This window comes from Conger conger, chromosome 7 (genome assembly GCF_963514075.1).
Source record: "Conger conger chromosome 7, fConCon1.1, whole genome shotgun sequence".
In the NCBI taxonomy this organism is placed as follows: Eukaryota; Metazoa; Chordata; class Actinopteri; order Anguilliformes; family Congridae; genus Conger; species Conger conger.
This window is the reverse complement of record NC_083766.1, coordinates 11,199,423-11,216,771: the sequence shown is the minus strand read 5'-3', so window position 1 is coordinate 11,216,771 and position 17,349 is coordinate 11,199,423. Positions and strand designations below refer to the sequence as shown.

The 17,349-nt window shown below is 39.4% G+C and overlaps 1 protein-coding gene across 1 annotated transcript; it reads right to left on the bottom strand.

The window, feature by feature from the left end:
• Window positions 1-175: 175 nt before the first annotated feature.
• cchcr1 (coiled-coil alpha-helical rod protein 1) lies at window positions 176-17,182 on the bottom strand. The gene is made up of 19 exons (XM_061247234.1): window positions 16,935-17,182; window positions 16,437-16,731; window positions 15,364-15,537; window positions 14,743-14,860; window positions 14,483-14,644; window positions 13,861-14,024; window positions 12,825-12,939; window positions 12,625-12,735; window positions 12,212-12,355; window positions 10,918-11,028; window positions 7,656-7,762; window positions 6,771-6,883; window positions 6,557-6,629; window positions 5,124-5,233; window positions 3,971-4,159; window positions 2,931-3,032; window positions 1,805-1,956; window positions 854-1,004; window positions 176-739 (listed from the first exon to the last, which is right to left on the bottom strand). Exons 1-19 carry the CDS (start codon window positions 17,014-17,016, stop codon window positions 600-602), a joined length of 2,613 nt encoding a protein of 870 aa, XP_061103218.1. The 5' UTR covers window positions 17,017-17,182; the 3' UTR covers window positions 176-599.
• Between the last annotated feature and the right edge of the window lie 167 nt (window positions 17,183-17,349).

The window sequence follows — 17,349 nt, the reverse complement described above, 5'->3', positions numbered from 1 at the left end:
TTTCTTACCACTCCCTGTGATCTTGATCCTTCATTCTATATACTTCCTCAAGTATATAGAAAGCATATGGAACCATATGTCCTCCTAGAGTCCAGAATGGATGGCAATATTTAACATGGCAATTACAAAAATCCATACCTTTTTCATTTTTTAAAATATATTTACTTCCAATTATTTCAAATAAAATATTACAAGGCTTTCCTTACTGTACGTTTAACAACAAATTCCGCCTAAGTGTACAGCATGACAAGAAATATCAGGCAATTTAGGGGTGGTCACGATGTCAGTTGAGAAATGCAAACCAAATAAATGAGCCATTGATTGTTTGTGACACAAGCCCTGTAAAACACATGGTATGCATGTCTTGCCTAATACATGTTGGTTGCCTAGCTATTTTGTATGGTGGACCCCTTCTCTGCCAATTGTTAAGCAATCTGCGCCTCCACCATTTTTTATGAAGAAATGAAGTTGTCTGAAATCAGCCCCACTCAAATCAGAACTATACATAATCAAATTTTAAAAAAGAAATAATTTCCAAGACAATGCACAATTTTTATTTCTAGACTGACAGATTTTATGGTAATGTCAAAACTGATCTTTTATACGTTATGTGGGAGACCTTCTACAGTTTTAGAAGGCCCAGTGGTCTCTCCATCGTCATCTTCCTCACTGGAGATCTCTGTGCTGTTGACCACAGTGGCACTTAGAGCTTGCAGGTCATGCAGAACAGACATCATTTCTGGAGGGAGAAAGGAAAGCAGGAATACAGTCCCATAAATGCATTAGGTCATGATTAGAAGGGAAATATCACAAACTGCAATCCTGGTTTAAAAAATAAAATCTCATTATTCACCTCGATTGAGTGGCTTAGCTTTGGATTGGAACTGCATGACCTTTCCTGAGGGTGTTCTCTGGTGCTGCGTATCCAGGTCTCTGGAGGTGGAAAGTGCTGCGGTCCTTGCTCTTTTCCATTGGTCCAAGAATCCATTTTCATGTACGATTGCCTAAGGTTATGAGCAGTCAGTTAAGCCAAGTACACAATTCATTATACTGGTGTACGTACAGAGTGGAGACAAATTAAAGGAAAAACCAACATGAACAGCTTCAATGTGCCTTGGCATATATTCTGCAAGTCTCTCATTTGGTTTTGCTGAGCATGGTGGAGAGCACCATCTAAAATCTCCCATAGGTGTTCTATTGAGCTGGTGAAGGTGAAGGCCATAGCATATTCTTCACATCGTTTTAGTGGTTTTTTATTTTTTATTTAGAAAAATCTGAATACAAAGACACCCTCTGGGCTATGGAACATAATTAAGAAAATATACAAATCAAATGAAATTATAATAAAAACTTAACTTTAGCTGCTGCTGACAACCAAGCATCACATTATTTAGTTAGTTCTATGATTCCGAGCAATTGTTTTTGTGTAAATAATTTGGAGAAAACCATTTACCTAATGAAACCTGGACAATGGCTGTCATCTTTGTGCAGGCAATCTTTTTAGATGCAGGAATTCATTTGAATTTCATCATTACTAGTGGATATATTTTTATCCAAAATTGATGATAAAAATCATCATTGATTGGCAAAGTGAAGATGGGTACTTCTGAGAGGGGAAATGAATACACGGCAAAAACATTTTCACAGATAATTTTTAACGATTCACGTGGGTCATTGATTTGAGTCTGAATATAAGGATTTCCATCTTCAGACTGAAGAATCACACCCATGATATTTTTACAACAGATCCCAGTTTGTGTTTCATGGGTCAAGGGGCCACTTGCACCTCGACAGCGAGACTTACTAAAAGAATGTTTCTGTCCTTATCCATTTCCTGGAGCTGCTTCTGTAATTCCTGCATTTCCCTCTGGATCTGTTCATCCTGTAGGAGATGTACCTCCCTCAATCGCTCCCGGTCTCTCTCCATCTGCCTCTCTGACTGCCTTAGAGTCAACACTGCAAGGACGACAAAGTCAAAAGAACAAATATCTGGAGATTTCCAGCATTTACATAATGCATACCAAGTCACCATGACCTGTTAAATCTAATCAAAATTTTTTTTTTTCTTCCTATGAAACAACACAAAAGCATACTTCATTTAATTTTAGTGACTGCTAAATTGTAATTCCATGCAAAGAAATATGGAATGAACACAAAATTACTGTATAAGGCAAAATTCACTCAAAAACATAAAAATATATTTTTACTATCAGCATATGATAATGCAAACAATTTAGGGTTTCATACATGCAATACACTAATGAAAAGATGCCATTATCCCAAAAGTGGCCATTGGCCATAACTGTGATTGTCTAATTTGGATCAATATTATTATCAACCATTATTTTTTATATTTTTTTATAAGAAATATGCAATAATATTATAGTAGAACCTCAGAGATCCGAAACTCAAAAAACAGCCGGTCAACAGAACAGGGTATGTATTCGTAAGTATAACATTAATTCGAAATGACTGCAAAATGCTAATGAGGAACACAAACAAAATTTCATCAAAATTAGGAAGTGAGCTTAAGGTCGGTGACTAAAAAGTAGCCTACGAGGAAATACCGTAGCCTTTTGTCATCAAAAAGGACCAGGACAAATGTTGCTATTTGATGGAAGTGAAGTCTATCAAACAGCGTCAAATAAAGAAACTAGCAAATGCCAAGATGGAGCTCTCAGATGTTGATGAAATACTTGATGCAAATTCTATTAGAATGCTACATTAAAAATGAAATGAAAAATCTGGTTTTGCTGAGCATGACAGAATTGCCAAAAATAAAAATATTTTTTTACTTCTGAAAAGTAATGAACCAACATTTGGACTCCAACCGTCACAAACATGAATAACAATAATCAGACTGAATGAAGTGAAATTCATTATTTTTTCATAGCACATCTGCGGGCATAGTCTGTCCCTTTGAAACATACCTGCCTTAGTGTGCTCTCGTCTTGCCGTGTTCAGCAGAAACTCCAGTTCCGTCCGCTGTTGCGCAAAGCGAGTTTCTGTCTCGGACACCTTCTCTCGTAGTGCTGGTGAAAAACAAACAGAAATAAGAAAGATATTCCAATTGGTGCATCCATTGACCCCTGTTTGCACATATTTTTTGCAGTGTTCCACTATATAACTTGTAAGGGTCATTTTCTTAATTGATTCTTAATTGACAATGTGTGTTAGCATAAAGACAATCGCATGATTAAAAATAAGCTTTTATTTTTAATCCTTATTACCATTAGACAACTTTCTGAATTAAATGCTTACTGGGAGTCTTTCTCTGTCTCTCTCCCAGCAGAGACAGCCTTTGACCTTAATGTCTCTGCTTCTCCTGGAAGGGGGTAGCTAGCACATTCCGTCTTACAGTAAGGTCAACAAGGGCTAATCAGAAGACAAAATACTGATAAATGTTAGTGGCCAGCTTCATATCTTTTTGTTTTGGTAAAGCCCCCCCTTCTGGGTCAGAGTACTGAAAAATGTATATTAGTCTTACTATGTCTGATTGAAATCAGAGAGCTCTCTCACTTTCTGTTATTTATTCGCAAATCCGAAAGTTAAACTGAAGTATAGCTATCATTGTTTTACTGGGCTTCGTTTCATCAGACGATGCTCACCTGTAAAATGTTAAAAAGGGAATTTTTCCCCTCACATACTACACAAGAATTCCTCTTGTATTTCTTTTTGCTTTATCTTGTTGCTATGACAAAATAAATTGTTGGTGGTGAAATGTTTGTATGGATCCTTGAGTTGATGCTCCTAGATAAACGCTATTGTCCAATGTGTCACGCAAGTTGCAGATGAGACTGGGCTGAGGGTACTTCTTAACTGGCCAAACTCCACAGCAACGGTGGCACTTCGAAAATCCATATATGATTTAGTTGTCATGTTTCGCTTACTAATGAAATGGAACACAGACTTTGTTTCTTCCTCTGATAGATTAGTTGTAGGAGCACTGACTTTACTCTTTACTCCTTACCTCTCTCACTCTGCTCCTGCTGGTTGACCAGCTCATCCTGAAGCTGCTTGAGAGTCTTTGTTTGCTCCTCCAGATCTGTGTGGGCTTCCTGCAGCTTCTGTTGTGTCTGAGTGTGGCCTGCCTCAGCCATAAGGGCCTTCTCTGTACTCTGCAGCAGGGCCTGCTTCAACTCCTTCAGTTCAGACTCAACTGCGTGGGTTAAAAGATGATTTAGTGAGTTATTAGCCCCGCTGAAAAGTTTGGAATCAAACAATTCACATATAGTCAAAGCTCAGATTCAGAGCTTTTATTTAAGGGTTATTTTAAACATTTTTGTTTCACCATGTAGTAATTACAGCACTTTTGTTGTTTGAGACAATTTAGCAATGCCAAATATAATAGTCATGTTTTGTATTTGGTTGCATATCCTGATGTCTGTGACCTATCCACATCATCAGAGTCTAGATATCTGCTTTTAGGTTGTCCTACAAGCGATACTAAAACTCTTTGGGAGGCAGCCTGTTGCTTAGTGGCTAAGACTGGGACCTGGAAGGTGGGTGGTTCAAGCCCCTGTGTAGCCAAGATGAGATACACACAGCTGTTGGGCCACTGAGCAAGGCCCTTAACCCCATATTGCTCCTGGGCGGATTGTCCCCAACTAAGCTTAATCAACTATAAGTAACCTTGGATAAAAGCTACTTAAAAATAAAAAATAAAAAAAATAACAAATTATTATTATAAATTTATTTATTATCTTTGTATTTGAATAGATCTCTACGGGTGGTGGGTGGGACTGGATTCAGCTGTAAATTATGCAGATACAGTATAGATTGCATTTGTTGGCTAAATAGCTTCAAGTCATCAAGTGTCCAAGGTATCAAATGAGCCTCAAACCATCACGCTGCTGCCAAATATGTAGTAGATACTACAAGAATCGTTTCTTCGCACTAACTCTCCTAGTTAACTCAATGGACAAAATATTCAGGAGAAACAACTACCTGTACTGCATATCTGGCAGCAGCATCATGACTTGATGACTTAAAGCCATTTAGCCAACCAATGTTGGTACAAAAGCCAATGATACAAGCAGAAAATCATAATTTTTTTAAAACAAGAACTAATAAACAACACATAATATAGATAACGTGTACTAAAGAAATGAGGAGGAACATACACCGCTGCTGTGCCTCTGAGAGAGCCTTCGCTATGAGATCTGGGGTACGCTTCAGTTCTTGCACAAGGTGGTCCCTTTCCTCACACACTAGTGCCAACTCCTTGTGATGGCTAGGAAAGAGAGGGGGTGAGACGAACTGCGAATTAATAACCGACAGACTCAGAGGGAGGGAGTGATGGAGTGAGATGGAAATAACAAACCAAAAATCAAGTTTGCTTCATTATCACTAGTCTTCAAAGAGAACAGGAAAAGCCACATTTTGCTGATACTTTCACAACAGTGTGAAAGCTGCCTTTTCCTAAGCCTGGATAGAGGAATACTGCAGTTTCTGAGGTGGGATTTGTGCAGCAGGAGAACAGTAAAGGTAGACTCAGCTGCAGCACTGTGATACACAGTGAAGGTGGCTGGCTACTAAACCAAACCACAAAAATTATTATTTGTAATATTATCCAGTAGGCTTATTGTGATTATGCATTATTTGCTCATTCATTGTGCAAATTAAAGAAGTGTTGATAAGACAAATGTGATGTCATTCAATGCAGCACATTCCTGTCTTTAATAAAATTGCAGATAAAAAAATAAATGAAAAAGTATTTTTATTGTGAACTGCAAGTTAAACAGTAACAAGACGGACCCTGATGTAGCTAAGGGGGAGTATGTGTGGCAGAATCCATATGGTTGACCCCGACCTGAAGAGGAACTGGACCCTCTCTTACTTTTTTATTAATAATAAAAATATATAACATTATATAGGTGATACAACTCTCCCATGAAACCAGAAACAATGTCAACTACTCCCATTTTTCTCATAGGCTACATTTACTTCCTTCACTGAGGCACTTCCATCTCTAGGCTACTTATATTACTACACAATGCGTTTTGTGGCTTTAAGAGCTTTTGGTTGTCGAGTAGCTTTGGGATTGCCACTACATCACTTTGAATGTATTGACTCCATTAGCTAAATTGGGAATACCGTGAAAACAAATGAGCCAGCAAATAAATGCCATCTGCTTTATGAAATCAACACTGTTTGTCTCTTCATTCACTTAATTCCGCTGCATTAATAACTTCACATTTTATTTGTGAAGTTACCTCAGAATTTGGCTAGGCATCTCTGAACCTTGAGTTTTTAAGTCAGTTGAAACTTCCCCGAAGCTGACTACAATCAAAAAAAGGTAACACGATATAGGGACATTTGTAGGCTACTGAATATACAATCAGTGAGCATTATTAGTCTTCTGCTGCTGTAGCCTATCCACTAAGAGGTTTGATGCATTATGTGATCCGAGATGCTTGAGTGCATACCACTGATCTACTTAGTTCAACTCAGTCCTGCACCAGAATGAATGTGTTCTTTGTAATTAACTGTACAATTTTAACATGCGAGGCGCTTAAGAAAGGAGTGGCATGGAGACTGCATTCAGTTACTGTACCATTCAGAGGCAGGGTCTGGCTGTTTGGAAGCTTGTTGCACTTTCCATAGGGCTTCTTTTCTCATCACTAGTCCTGTAAGACAAGAGACGACATCGCTAAGGTCAAATGGCACTGAATGATTAGCTACTGTAAAAGCACATAAACAGCAGCAATGACTGCAGTGTAACCCCGATGTGAACTTTGATAAAGTGAAGGAAAATGACCAATTCTCACCTTGGATTGTGTCAACTCTTCCCTTAGCGAAAGTAAGCCTCTGGCTCAATCCATGAAGATGTCTTTGAGCTGCTTGTACCGCAGTAAGCTTATCCTCAAACATCAGAGCGAATCTGCGGAGGAAGTTATGGTTTGCATGCTTAGGAACGTCAACAGAAAACTGACAGATGCACCCTGCATTATTCCTTCATTCTGTTCTGATTTCATAGGAGCAAGGGTTGAGAAAACTGATGATTCGATCAAATCAGAACCTGCACCACGCTGTAAGATCCAATCAGCTGTAATGTTCAATATAAAATGCACATAATAGCGTCATCTGCTTATACTGATACTGATTCTGTTATATACAGTGAAGTTTATAGCTATTTGGACAGTGGCACAATTTTCTTTGTTAAAATCTTTGTCTCTGTACTCCAGCACATTGGAGTTAAAGTGCAGACTGTCAGCATTTCCGGAATTAACATACTTATCGGTTGAACCATGATGGAGCAGCAACCCATAGTAAGGACCAAGATACTCATTAGACTGGACTCCATCAGTCTTGTGTTTTCTTTTTATTGCAGAACCAAGCCGTCTAGAACTTGCAGCATTTCAGCAGCAGTTCTAGCTAGGTAGCAGAGTGCCTAATATTACTGCCTAACCTAGGCAGTAGCTGACTATGCTACCCCATTTAACTGATAAAGCTAGCTATAGCCTACCCAGGTAACATGGAATCCAAACTAGCGAACTACAGCTAGTAGATAAAGATCAGGTTAAATTAAATGTTTTCTCACATAAAACCTAATAAGCAAACTAGCTTGCTAAGGTTTGCAACAGCAAACTCAATGGATTTCCTTTAGTAGGATTTCAGATTGAGCAGAAATTATCCAATGTAAGGCAACTTACCTTTGTACTGCCTCAGACATGGTCTTCATGGCAGAGCCTGTCATCTGGCTCAATCCTTTCAGCTTCTCATTTCCAGCCAGGGCCTGAGCCAGCTCCCGCTCAGCGGTCTGAAACAGTAAACACTGTTACCGCCATGGCTGCCCAGTTCTCCCTACATTACTCAGCAAGACGATCAATGACTAACTATTAAGGCCAAAAAAAAAAAAAAAAAACTATTAAGGCCAGTTTTTCGTAATGTTTACATTATCTGATTGCAAAAATACAAACAAAAAACCGAATAAGCGTTAGATTGAATGTCTGGTTCTACTATTGTACTTAAAAAAAAAAGAAGAAAAATACATACAAGCCCACACATTCAGTGAATGTGGCACACAATGAGGGGAACCAGCAGAATCTGACTCACTGGGGTAACTAACACACCATACAAATTATCAAATGGACTGTCATCTGCTTGTGAGATCATGATACTGATTCTGTTGTATAAAGTGCAGTTTATAGGTATTTGGAAACAATTTGGGCTTTTTCCCTCTGTAGTCAAAAAGGTAAAAGTGCAGACTGTCAGTTTTAATTTCCAGGAATGTTCAAACATATCAGTTGAACCATATTGGAATTGCAAGGTCAATGATATTTATTGGACTCCATCAGTCTTGTGTTTTCTTCTGTTTGCCGAGCCAAGCTGTGTAGAACTAGCAGCTACCTGTTTTAGCAGCAGTTCTAGCTTGGTAGTGGAGTGCCTAATATTACGACCTAAGCTAGGTAGTAGCCAACTATGCTACCCAGTTTAAATTTAGCTAGCTATAGCACACCCAGGTAACATGGAATCCAAACTAACAAACTATAGCTAGAAGATAAAGATCAGGTTATATTAAATAATTTCTCACATAAAACCTAAGAAGCAAGCTAAGCTTGTTAAGGTTTGCAACAACAAACTCAAATAACAGCAAGGAAATATTTCCACATCTGTTCCACACTGGGGTAACACACCATACAATTTTCAAATGTAGTGTCATCTGTTTGTAAGACCATGATACTAATTTTGTTATATAATGTGCAGTTTATAGGCATTTGGACACAATTTGGGGATTTACTCCAGTGCATTGAAGTTGAAATGAAACCATGAACCAGAGGTTAAAGTGCAGATTGTCAGCTTTAATTTTTGGGAATGTTCATCCATATCGGTGTAAGGCGGAAATTATAAATCTGGTGTCGTCACTCATTGCACTGGTCAGCTTGCTGACATCCTCTGATATGGTGGCAATATGGGGCTGTAAAGTAATTTAACTCTCCCCCCAGGAGCATACATCTTTAGCCCCCACTTTCGCGGCACCCATACAGGCGGGAGCCTGTGGGGGGAAAAACTCCATTGTTCCCAAAACAGATGTCTTCCTGAACCCCCTGTAAATCACCCCTTCCTCTCATATTCCTTTCGGGGTTTGAGCGCTGAAATGGTGCATATGGCATAAAGATGTTTCATGACAATCCCAGATCAGAACATAGTAATGTTTGGTATTATTCTGATTGTTTCAGAGCAACTGGTGCAATGGTCTGATTTCCACAACAGTATACCTCGGACATCATAACCATCCAGGAACCTAGGGAATACTGTGCAGAAATCTGTCCCTGTGAAAGCCATTGGCCTCACCCCCTGACCTGGCCTGGCTCTAAATTCCAAATGGTTATGAACGCCAGATGGTTCATTGTGGACCCAGTTAAGATCAAAGGCCTAATTTTGGATTTAAAGAGACTCAACCAAGCAATCTGGGAAGATCGTAACCAACTTCTCACACCGTGAATATTCTGTGTCTGTGTGTAGCTGAAGCAGGCTGGGTAAGTTTATTTACTCTGAATTTATATTCTCTACTCTATTTCTGTATGTTGTAATTGACTGTTGAATTCTAAGCTAATGACCTACCTGCCTGTTAATAAATTCTTCTGATTTGAATTTGCGTGATCTCTATGACTCTAATCCATTTTATACCATCTTCAGCCTAAATTATGACTGAATACTCAGGGGAACAATTTTGACCAAGAACCGTGAACCGTGACCAAGAACTGAACAGTGGCTTGGTACTTTAGTGGAGTCCCCAAGTTGGGAAAGGCAGTCAAGTTCGGCCAGCAAAATGGGATTGGTGGTGCATGGTTCTGGTGATTTCATGTAAAGAGAACACATGGACGTTCTATGTCGGTTCTTGTCAAATTAGCCTCAAGGAGCCCTCTGAATGCACGCTGACCTGGGCTCACAACCATCTATGTAAAATATAATGCATGTATTGTGTTGACTAGACCCCCAACCTCTATGTTCTCCAATGAACTGAGATTCAGCAATAGTGCTAATCCCGGGAGCATACATTGAGTAATGGTGGCACACAAGGTAGAGTCGGGTGTAACCACACACTACGACAGATCGGATATATCCATGATGACAACATGGCCCCGTTTGCGAATGGAAAATATTAAGAATCTTACTGATCCGTTTCAGACCTGCCTTAAGCAGCATATGGAGCAGCGTAATTCATATCTGACTCGTTTGCATCAACAACCAATAAGAAAAACACGTTTCTCCTTCCCCTCCAGCTATTCCCTCATTGGTCTAGCTGTGCGGGTTCTACGTCGGTTTAGCCATGTCAGAATGGCAACCCATAGTACCCCCATTATACTACATGAATGGCATTTACTACATGAAAAACCCATTCAATTGTCAAACAGAATGCTATCCAGGACATAGGCATAGATGTGTCAAAGACTACCATAAAGAGAAGACTATACCAGCATAACCTTTAATGCATCCACTTGACTCACTGAAAGATGCAAACCACTGGTTAGCCCCAAGAACAGAACAGCCAGGTTAGAGTAGCTGTTCTGTAGTGTTTCTGGAGCAAATTCTCATGGACAGATGAGATGAGTATTAACCAGTACCTGTAGGAACTGCTCATGCTGCAAACCCCCCTCATCTTTGAAACATGTTGTAGGTAGTGTTATGACTTTGGGGATACATGCCTGCTGCTAGAACTGGCTCACTTGTCTTTATTGAGGGCAGCAGCAGGATGAGTAGAGACAAAAGAACAGAAATCATACCACTGTCCAAAAACCTACTCACTGCACTGTATGTAGATTAATCACAACTCTGAGAAGGAAACTGAATGCAAGAGAATAATAGAATATTCAAGAAGTGCTTATAATGCAAATATAATTCAGATCCACAGAGAAATATTCAGTGTCATTAAAACAGTCAAGGAAGTCCCTCGGTTCCCCAGTAACTCACCTCTCTTTTCACCCTCTCCAGGTCAAGCTCAGCAATCCTGTCTTGTAAGCTGTGCTGGGACATGCGGGCCTGATTCATCAGCCCTTTCACCTCCTGTTCCATTGCGGAAATCTGAACACACAAAATGCATGTTTTAAAATATCTGATATGAGCATGCAACCGTGACCGCTTATCAGCTGAAACTGGAGGGGATAGAATTCTTACCTTTAGACCAACTATTTTTGTGCTGACTTAAAGTCAGGTATACAGTACATTCTGAAAATGGGGGACAACAGCAGAATCACTGTGGCCCACTACATTCACTGCACAACTTCGGAATTGTGAAAAGCAATATTTAGAATATACACATATAGTATATGCCATATATCTGGCATAAACACAACCGCAAACAGAAAATATAATGTTTCAACAAAACTGAAGGTACAGTATCCATCAGCAATCAAACCCACCTCTTCCCTTATTTGGATGTAAAAAAATAAATAAATAAAAAAAAGTCTGTTTAAATGTTTTCTAGCGATTTCAAATATGGAATGTAGCAGAACACTGTTGGCACCATCAACTCTGCTGTAACTCTATGGACTGGTCCAGTTGAAAGGCCTGCAAAATGCTGATATCACAGTATGCTGATATAAAAATCTTAAATCCATGGCAGGCACCCTCTTTGGATTGCTTATACACACCTTATCCTGGTCTATGCTAATCCTAACCAGAAGGAAGAGTGCCCAGGTAACTGAACCAGGTGAATTATTTGTATGAAAGTACCAGATAATGCTAAATCTGTTATTCTACACAAATAATGCATGGCATATGGAATGTATAGTGCAGAGTACCCAGCTGCATAAACTGTTTGTAAAGACAGCAATCTGCATAAGTGGGTCTGGATAATAGCATCGGCCAAATGCCTAAAATGTAAATGTAATTAATATCCCAACATTAGCCACCACTAATGTACTGTATATAGAATTCAGGAATTAACTGACATTTCCTTTCAGTGTTAATTTGCCTTGTTATTCTGCATTAACATCTCAGAAACAGTTAATAACAAAATAAAAACAAAATGGTTCAATTTCTGCTGCAAGTACATTTGGTGCAATAGATCTTTATGTATATTTGTTTAGGAGATGCATCATGCATTTTGCAGAGGGAATTCAAATTAAAAATGTTAAAAACAGCCCAGCTGTGCCATAAAACCTACAACGCCCTTTCGGCTCTGTGTTCTATACTGTATGTCACACGTTTCATCATACCTCAGAGATTAATTGCATTGCATTTGAATTTTGTTTCAACAACTTACTGTAGAGAGAAGTTTAACTCTCTCTCCTCGTTGCTCAATGTCCTTTGAGCGAAGCTGCACCAGAAGGACAAACACTTTCTCCCTCCAGCACCGGAGCACTCGACTGGCTTTTGAACCAACTTTCAGAAGTGGATCTGATAGAACCTGAAGCAGAAAGGGATATTAATCGACAACTGACAAGTGGCAAGTTGCATCTGGGGTGGTCGTGTGAAAAATAAACAAGGAATGTGTTGACTGGATGTATCAAACTGCATCTTCCTGGTTAATCCAGGATAAATTATGATATAAATTTCAGAGAATCAGACTGGTATCCTTGTTTCAACTAGCATTTTAAAAACAGCATGTAAAAAAAAAAAAAAAAAAACAGAACAAAAAAAAAAAGGTGAATATCATCAAAGTTCATATCATCAAACCTTGTCTCCCATTTCCTTCTCCTGTATGGCCAGTATATCAACCAGAGAGTTCAGTCTTATCGTCAAAAGCTCTGCGGTCACTTGCAAAGCCTCTTTCTCCTTCTCCAGTTTCTATTAAAAGGAACAAGTTGTACGTGAGTCAGGGATATGTGCATGTGTATGGTAATTCTGGATTATTTTATTAGAAAGCAGGTATCTACCTGAATCATGTCACTCTGTTTAGCTTCTTCCTGTCTCTCTGGAACAAGCTGTCCAACATAATTCCTTAGTCTCTGCAGTGTAGTTGACTGAGTCTCATATGCTTTTCCTACTTGACTGCAAAGGATGATTGAAAACATCACACATTGACTTGATTGAGAACACATTTCTAGAATGGGAAAACCAAGAATAGATACACACAAACTGCCTGAAGCAATAACGTGCAAATTTCATACTTTGCAAAAAGAGGGATTTTTTTTTTTTTTCTGGATGGCCAGAATTTCCAAATGTTTAAACATTCAAAAATAAATATGCACAATAATGGAAATATGGACAGCAAGGAACAAAAACTACTGAATATTTAAATATTTTTATGGTATTTGGAAGTAAAATGCCATATGAAAGACAGGTACAATCAAACCTCAATGTTAAGAATAAGAATACTTTGGGAATGGGGGCTTTATGAATCTAGTAAAATGTGGTAAATCATGGTAACTGCTTGTGCTGCAAATCCAGCACATAATCATATCCTGAGGATCCGAGGGGCGACATGGCTCAGGCAGTAAGAGCAGTCGTCTGGCAGTCGGAGGGTTGCCAGTTCGATCCCCCGCCCGGGCTGTGTCGAAGTGTCCCTGAGCAAGACACCTAACCCCCAAATGCTCCTGACGAGCATGGCAGCCAATCGCCGTCGGTGTGTGAGTGTGTGTGTATGAATGGGTGAATGAGAAGCATCAATTGTACAGTGCTTTGGATAAAGGCGCTATATAAATGCCAACCATTTACCATCCATCCCTGTTTCCCAAAACCAAACAGCACATTTCTCTCGAAAAACAAGACAAAATTTTTACCATAAGATGGCATCCATATTTCATGAAATCAGTTAAAAGTATACTGCAATTGGAATAATTGATACAAGTATAGAGTATTTAATTTTTTTCTTTTCCCAGAGTTGTTAGCAAGCCCACTGTACTCTAGTACAGAAAACTATCAACAGATATTCTATTATGAAATCATATTCAATAAATAGTAGAAATGTACCTTAATTCTTCTGTGAGTTGGTCTCTCTCTTCAGACACTTGCTGAAGACGCCTCTCTAGATTGGAAATCTCTTCTGTGGCATAGTGCAATCTGTCCTGCACGTCAGCGCTGGTTTGTCCAAGAGCTGCCACTTCTGCATGGTGCTTTATGGAAAGCTGCTGCAACTGCGGACACAGATGCTTTAAAATACATTTCTAAACACTCAATGATTATGAAACGTAAAGGAACATACATTTGGTGGCCACCTATTCAGTGCACCTCCTTGAAACGCAAATGGTCTGCTCTTCCAAACAGCAAACCATGGCTGCAATTTGGTATATGTTTAGCCTACCTAAGATTTATTACTGAGGTGAGCTGTCAATCACAACAGCATTAATCTCTCATTTAATTTGCTTTTGGACCAAAGTGTTTTTTCTATTAATTAAAACCGGATGGCTCTACAGGGGGTGATCAATTTATTTAGTGCATTAAACATGGCAATTCCTAAACAGGAACAATCACAACTTGATTTACCAGAATGTAACTTCAATCAAACTATATTTTTAGGTGTGCCAAATACTACTTTGACATACGCTCTGCAATCCAAATGCAGAGAACATTCTGATCAAAGGGTTCACCACACCTCGGCCTGATGTTTCATTTGAGTCTCCATAAGCTCCTCCTTGAGTTTCAGGATTTCCACCTTGCAAGACTCCTCAAATGTCTCCTTTCGGCAAAGCTCAGACTCTGTCCTCTGAGCCTCCAGCCTGTCTCTCTCCACCCCCATCTTCTTCAATTTCTCGAGCTACAGATTCAAAATATACGTACATACCTAGATGAAAACTGTGAAATGGATAAACTCAACATAAAACCATTTCCAGAAGGGTGGATTTCTTTGCTGACCTCAACACAAAGCTGCTCTTGCTCAGCTCTATTCCGCCCCAACTCTGATCTGGTGTCTCCGAGGTCCGTCTTGGTTTGACACAATTCAGCCCGCAACTCTTCCAGTTCTTCACTCTTCCTACCATGATGGGTCAGAGACAAGTCTTCCTGAATACATTTTTAATTAGTTATTGCTTTGCCTAGAATTATTATATGGCAGTTAGTTCCGGTCAAGAAAATGGATTGGACATTAAGAGGCATTATAATGTATGACTGCTCATTTACAACAGCACTGTTCACTTACTGCAACATATCACTCTGCTTTATTCGTATTGATTGTTGGGGGGAAAAAAACTGTATTTTTTAAAAAGGAATCCTAAAGGAACTATATTGGTTGGTGGAGCCAAATCATAATCCACCAACAAAAAAAGCCAAATAATAAATCAGTTGATTAACAAATCATAATCTGTTGTTGCAATGTCATACTAGGTCATACTGTATATCAGTACAGCTGTGAGGCAGTTACAGGCACGAGACCGACTGAATCACAGCCGTGCTTATACACAAAGCACAGCTGCACTCCCTCTCTTGTGATATTGCTTAATTATTAAATGATTCAAAAACATGCCCAGCACAGTGTACCTGTTAAGGGAATGGTCTCTCTTTTTAATATCATCCCTCTGTCTACCTATGGCTTCCTTTAATGCATCCACTTGGCCTCTTAATTTCTCCACTTCAGCCCTCAGTCTCTCTGCTTCCAGCTTCCGCTCTGCATCAATCCAGCAGTTGCCTGGCGGGTCACTTCTCTCTGCAGGACTGTGAATGTAGTGAAAACACTGGCAATTTTTTCTTATTCATTTTCAATAATACTGTTACATATGATTTCACAAAATTAATTAGATTAAAAACATCGGTCATTGCGATTCCCCGAAATCAGGAAGTGAATTCCAAGTATCTTCCAAAACAACTAATGGAAAATGTTATAGACATGCACAGGTCAGCACAGTGAATATCTTTAAACATGACCAGGTAAATCAATAGGAACCTGGTAGGTGTAACATATGATCCAGGGTCCAGACACTGCTGAGATTAGGCTGTGCCTGAAAAATGAGAAGCTAGGTAAGGACTAATGTGGTTTGCCAACAGCGGGTTTGATACAAACACCACTAGAGCTTGAGGAAGGCAAAGTTACATCTCTATCATTCTTCGTTTGAATATAAGACTGCTTATCTCTCAAAGATCTCATATCTCTTAAATAATATTCAATTCAGATCATATTTATGCTACACTACATAGCTAGCCATTGTAAATATTGGTGTCAGATGGTTATCAGCGTCTGATATACACATTTCTCCTACACCCGATTATTCACAGAACAATAATAAAGGTTTTATTTCTTAACAGCCCTCAACTTATCCATGAACGCGCAAAATGATACGCCAGCCCAGGCAAAATGGTATGGTATAATAAACATCCATGAAATGTGAAAAAAAGAAATATGAAAATGCATATAACCACGAAGTAGGGAGGCAACCTGAAGCAGCTTTCTTCAGCTGAAAATTGCTGTCAGTTAATGAAACATATGACATATGACACCAACCTCAATTTCAATAAAAATATTATAACTGGTCAAAAGTCATTATTGTGCGAAAAAGGTGAGATATGAGCCACAATGCAGTCACAGGTTATCACTCAATTAATCAATTAAATAATACCTCATCTCGGAAGTGATCTCTTGGTGTGGACCAAGTGTCCGCACTCTTGAACTATTCCCATGCAGCTCCATCAGTCTCTGGTTTGTTTTACGTAGTTCCACAATTTCTTGTTGTGCTTGAGCAACAGCTAACCATGGGTTACCATTCTCAATGCCCAAAGGAGCTGCTTGTACAGGCATACGCCAAGTCATTGGAGATCCCCTTCCAATTGCTGGTCCTGGCATTGCCACCGTTGTGGAAGGTTGGAGGCAGGAAGTGAAATGGGATGGTGGTATTAAGTTGGTGTGGGCTGCCTCTGCAAATGGAAAGATGCAACAATGTGAACAACAGCAGTGAGCTAACCAACTTGCAAGATACTAATGTACGTTTTCATTATCGACCAATATACTATTACTATCACGAACATTGTAGCTTGGTTAGCGAGTCAACTGAATGGCTAACGGTATAACCAGTGATAGAGAACACAGGACAACAAACCGTAACCACCTATCGACGTACCCATTTCTCGCTTATTTCTCAAATCTGATGCTACAAAATCAGCAGGGGCGCTCAACTTTTCGTCCACATTCCGCCTTTCCATACTGGCTACTTAACGTTAAATACAGGCAAAGGGTTCCCTTCATTGATCGTCAAACTCTACAAACATTTGATAGCATAATGCCCTAGTTGAAAAATAATTCTGTCGCGCTTTATATTTTGGACGGTTGATCCTACGGGTAGTCATGTATTTCCGCTTCGGGTATCCAATCAAAACTGGGCCTGAACCACAGAAGTGGTCACACTATTTGTTTTTGCCTTTGATGAGTGTACAGCTGTGACTGGTAGCCAATCAAAATGATACTGGAGTGCCGTTTGTCATTTTTCAGCCAATTAAAACTACTATGGGGCGGGGCTTACAGTGTTACTCCGGTGT